Genomic DNA, 5,233 nt, shown 5'->3' on the forward strand with positions numbered 1-5,233 from the left:
CTTCTCGCACCCATGCACACACTTCCATAAGCACGCTGAAGTCTCTGGCGAATTTCTGCAGCAGGGATTTCCTCTTTCACAAGAAATTCGATGACAGCACGCTGGCAAAACGACATATCATTGTTGGCCACTTTGTTGGGAGTGATACTGGTCACATGATGCAAGCTATTGACGTCACAAGACACTCAAGGTTAACACAACAGCTGGTTCCACCTACCACCATACTCTCTTTCATCTGCTGTTCCCAGGTTGCATGTAAAATGAAGTTGCTCGTGACTTTCGGTATGACCTACGTATATTCATCTTAATTTCATAGTGTTGTTAAGATGTCTGATGGAATTAAGCCTACATATGTACCACAAACTGATCATATTATTTATAGACATTTATAGATATAATTTATTTAGAAATGCTCATGATCTTTGTTGAGATTTGAATCAAGCAATCTGATATGTTGTGGTAAACCTTATAAGGCATTTTTTTGGTTGGTCTGTTGTTTTCAGATTAGAGATCTCAGACATGAATTTACTGAACTGTTGTATGTGAACATCTTCTAGATGCCTTGTGAATTTATAGACGCTTGTTTACATTCTATGATGAAGTATAACTGCACTTCATATATCCACTTCAACACAAAATCAGCATTCGCAATATAGAATCAGCATAATAAAACAAAACACTGCTTTGTCATTCATGATCTGTATTATACTATTATATGGTGGACTGTAACAGGTTTGTACATGTTATCGCTTGCCTGTGGTACCTTGAGACAGTGAAATTTTGCAGGGTTCATGTACCTGATCACAAATTGTTTTCTTTTCCTGTCAGTGGGGTTATGATGGCTTTAAAACTTGTCGTCAAATATCTCTGCAAGTGCTTCCATTCACTCCCAGTTTCTACCAGTGGAAAATGCTTCAACAACTCATTATATTGATGTCAGATGTATTGTGCCCTGAAAGTCATCTGCAATATGAATTTCTGTACAGAAGATGTCAGGTTGTCACAGAAGGGACTAGGAGGTTAACTAGTGTCTGTGATGAGATGGTGTGTAGGCTGGTAAAGTTCACTTGCAGTTTACTCACTGGGCTTACTCTTTGGCTCTGAAAATGGAAATACATAGTACATTACTCGAAATTGTCAGTAACCTTCTACCACAATGCATGGTGTAAGCAGTGTCATAATTCGATTGAAATATGTACTGAAGATGGCCATCCAATTTAGGACATACCTGTAACACACAGTCATCTAGTGTATAATAGTGCTGATTGAAATAATAATGCAGAATTTAGTTTCATCTGGCATCATTCTTCTCAGGAATCCTCATAATGGTCCACAAATCATTCATTTTGAAACTTCAAAGTCTTTTGCATGAACAGATTACATATTCAAGTTTAAGCAGTGTCTGCATAAAGTAACCATACTTTTGCTTGCAGTGAAATCTACCAGTGCTGTAGCCATGTCTACCTCACACGATGCAGGTCTGCAGTCTCAAAAATCTACACCTAAGGAACAGATTGTCATTTCAGGAATAGCAGGCTACTTTCCTGAATCAGAGAATGTGTATCAGTTACAGGAAAATCTGTTTAACAAAGTGAACATGGTGAAACAAGACAACCAGCGCTGGAAATATGGTCAGTATTTTTCATGACATAGAATCTTCATGCTATTTAACGCTTAACAAGTGTCATTATGAGTATATGTGTTGGAACTAAACAGAGAATTCAGCGTTCTAGTATGTAGAAAGAACATGGTATTAAATTATTCAGTTTATTTTTACCATGTATGAAAATACTACTCTGTCCAAAAAGTATCCGACCTTGGGCTGGGAAAACATAGTTCTGTATCTGGGCGGTTACAATACCTAATCCCCTTCAAAGTAGGCCCCTTGTGACTCCACACACTTAGCCTAGCGGGCCTTCCATCACTGGAAACAATTCTGGAAGGCTTCTTTTGAAATGGTGTGCAGCTGTGTCATCATGTTCTCTATGATGTCCTCGTGGCTGTCAAAATGGGAGCCTTTTAGCGGTGTCTTCAATCTTGGGAACAGCCAGAAATCACAAGGAGCCATGTCAGGAGAGTAGGGAGCCTGGCAGACTTGCAGAATGCCGTGCTTGGCCAGAAAACCCTGGATCAGGTGTGATGAATGAGCTGGGGTGTTAGCGGGTACTTCTTATTTTCAGCCGCTGCAGCACTATAGACGTGGGGGAGTAACCCTGAGAATTTTAAATTTTGAATTTGGGAAAAAAATTTTAAGAGAATTTTTAAAGTTGGAACTAAAGATTTTAAAAGTGCCAGTTCATGAAGGTCAAAATTGACATGTGTGGATGGCAAAGATGAGGTACAAATTGGACAAATATCAGCGAAGTAGATCCTGTTAGCAGTGACGGAGGGAACAATTGGGAAGACCTGTATGTTTTTAATTTTAAAACTGGGTGCAATGTAACAGCTACGTGAGCGTTTACACCTGATGATGGCCTTTTGCAGCCAAAACATGTAGTGTAGAAGAAAGCAAGACGAAAGACCTACAATATATTGTTGCACTTAGGACGGAGTTTATATCATATATTGTATAGAGTGCAACAGGATGCTTAAATATAATATTGTAAAGAGACGTGTTATTGAAATTCTCACTGCCAAACAAATTGCACCCATTGACATCCATCAACGCTTTCTAAAGGTGTACAGAGACAATACAGTGGATGTCAGCACAGTGAAGTGGTGGATAGTGTGTTTCAACAGTGGTAAAAGTGAAGTGCGCGACAAACCACGCCCTGGGCGTTCCTGCTCTGCTGCCACTCCTCACAGTGAACAGCACCTTGATCAGCTCATCTGTACAGATAGGCAGATAACGATCAGGGAACTGTGTACATGGCTTAATATCGGCTGTAATGCATCGGAAACGATGTTGGGGAAGCTGGATTATCACAGTTTGTTCCATCTGGGACCCACTGATGCTTACACAGGACCACAAATCTCATCGAATGGAAGTCTGTCAGGACCTGTTGCACCAGCATGAGGCTGAAGGTGACAAGTTTCTGGACAGCATCATCACCGGAGATGAGGCGTGGTGTCACCACTACGAGCCAGAATCCAAAAGACAGTCCATGGAGTGGCGACATCCGGTTTCCCCAAGAAAAAAGAAGTTCAAGACACAGCCATCGCCAGGGAAGGGATGTGCACGGTCTTTTGGAATAGGCGGGGTGTGATTTTGTTGGATTCCTGGAGCCTGGTGAGACTGTCAATTCTGAATGCTACAAGACGACGCTGACTAAACTGAAAGTCCGCATTTCCCGAATCAGGCCAGATAAACAGACAAACTTTCACTTGCAACATGATAACGCTAGACCCCATACCAGTTTGCAACCACCGCGCACATTGCAAAGTTTGCCTGGACTGTAATACCTCATCCACCTTATAGCCCTGATTTAGCACCTTCATATTTCCATCTCTTTGGGCCTATGAAAGATGGACTCCATGGGCAACATTTTCCAGACAACGATGCTGTCATTGCAGCTGTAAGAAAGTGGCTAGCCTCTGCTGGCACAGACATTTATGGGCGCAGCATACAGGCTCTTGTTCATTGCTGGCAAAAGTGCATAACGAATGGTGGTGATTATGTGAAAAAATAACTGTAAGTAGCTGAAATCTTGCTCTATTTAACTGTGTTATTATGCTTTCTGTATCTGTTGTAGTTTTCATTAGAAAAAATAGGAGGCATTACATATGGAACGCTCCTCGTATATCGTGATTGCCTGATGACAAGACAAAATTTCTGTAACCAGGTAAACTGTGCCTAATGTTGATGTATNGGAATTAACTACAAACAGGCACACATCATGGATCCACAGTGTCGTCTGCTGCTGGAGAGAGTGTATGAGGCCATTGTGGATGCAGGTTAGCTTGCAAGTTGATATACACAGTATGATGTACATGGGCTGCCTTCTGTTTGTTCATCATTGCTGTCTCACTCAAAGTACCCTGCTCAGATGAACACATGTTACTTTCAGTTAACCACCCATTTATTAAATGCTTCTTGATATGTTCCAAAGTGCCAAATCTGTAGCTTGACTTCACCATCCATGACAGCCCAAGAGAGTAAAGAGTATGGTGTAACAGCTCTGCACCTTTTAAGTTGTTCTTTACAAGTTATAAATGATAGTTACACTTTCATATTCTTTAAGTAAATGGATTTTAGCATGTAATTTATAATTCTTTCTGTGCAACTGTCTGTTAAGGCTACATTGTATTCTTTTACAATTTTGTTATGTTAAGGTGTCAACCCTTGTCTCCTAAAGGGTCAGAGGACGGGGGTTTTTGTTGGTGCTGCAAGCAGTGAGACTGAACAAGTGTGGTGCTATGGTATGCCACATGAAAATGGATATGGGCTGACAGGTTGTTTTCGAGCTATGCTTGCCAACCAAATTTCCTACTGGCTTGGCGTCACTGGTAAGTTGCCCTTGACTCTCACAAATGGAAATATACTAGAATGCTCATTATCGAAATCCTGATTATCTGAACTGTCAAGTAACCAAATTACTGCAACCAAGCAATGCATCTGCTTCACAAACACCACTGTTGGACTGTTTCAAGTAATGTGTTTGAAAACTTTAATTTATAATACATTTACTAATTTCTCATGTTTCACCTGTTCTAAAAGTTTTTTAGTGTTTGTTATCACAATAGTACAGTATATCATCTTGTCACATTTTAAGGGTGACTATAGATGGTGTTTGGATTGGGGAATGGATTTATTGACCACTTATACACTCAGTTACAGCACTATCGCTAATCTCAACACTTTACAAATCACCACAGCACCCTCTAAGCCTTTTTCCAGCCTGCTGTGTCTTCACCAGCCATTACCTGGCAATGGCCTCTAACAGAAGATTCTTCAGCTTCAAGCACCCAGGTTCCATCTTTACAGCCTCCTGTGCAGAACTGAACTCTCATGTGGCAACTGACAACTAACTGGGTCTCCCCAATTGTCTTCCTTATAACCATTTTGCTGGACTGAGTAGAAAACATTATTTCCAATAGTAACTTTATTACTGAGCGGCCTCTGTAGTCTAGAGGTAACGTTCCCACCTCGTGACTCGTAGTATGCGGGTTCAAATACCCGGCGGAGGTCGTCGAATTTTTAAGGGCGGAAAAATTCAGGGAACAAGTCTTCCAGGAGGGACTGTAAGCCGTGGGTCCCGTGTCGTAGCTTTACGGCATGTAAAAGAACCTCGTA

The 5,233-nt window shown here is 41.1% G+C and overlaps 1 protein-coding gene across 1 annotated transcript in view; it reads left to right on the forward strand.

The window, feature by feature from the left end:
* Positions 1-249: 249 nt before the first annotated feature.
* LOC111869476 (fatty acid synthase) overlaps positions 250-5,233 on the forward strand; it is a 40,031-nt gene continuing 35,047 nt past the window's right edge. Inside the window, exons 1-4 of the mRNA XM_033753446.1 lie at positions 250-282; positions 1,434-1,631; positions 3,805-3,894; positions 4,273-4,446. Of these exons, the coding sequence (XP_033609337.1) occupies positions 261-282; positions 1,434-1,631; positions 3,805-3,894; positions 4,273-4,446 (484 nt within the window). The 5' untranslated portion in view covers positions 250-260. The remainder of the gene's footprint in view (positions 283-1,433; positions 1,632-3,804; positions 3,895-4,272; positions 4,447-5,233) is intronic.

The sequence above is a fragment of the Cryptotermes secundus genome, unplaced genomic scaffold, assembly GCF_002891405.2.
Source record: "Cryptotermes secundus unplaced genomic scaffold, Csec_1.0 scaffold1858, whole genome shotgun sequence".
NCBI lineage: Eukaryota > Metazoa > Arthropoda > Insecta > Blattodea > Kalotermitidae > Cryptotermes > Cryptotermes secundus.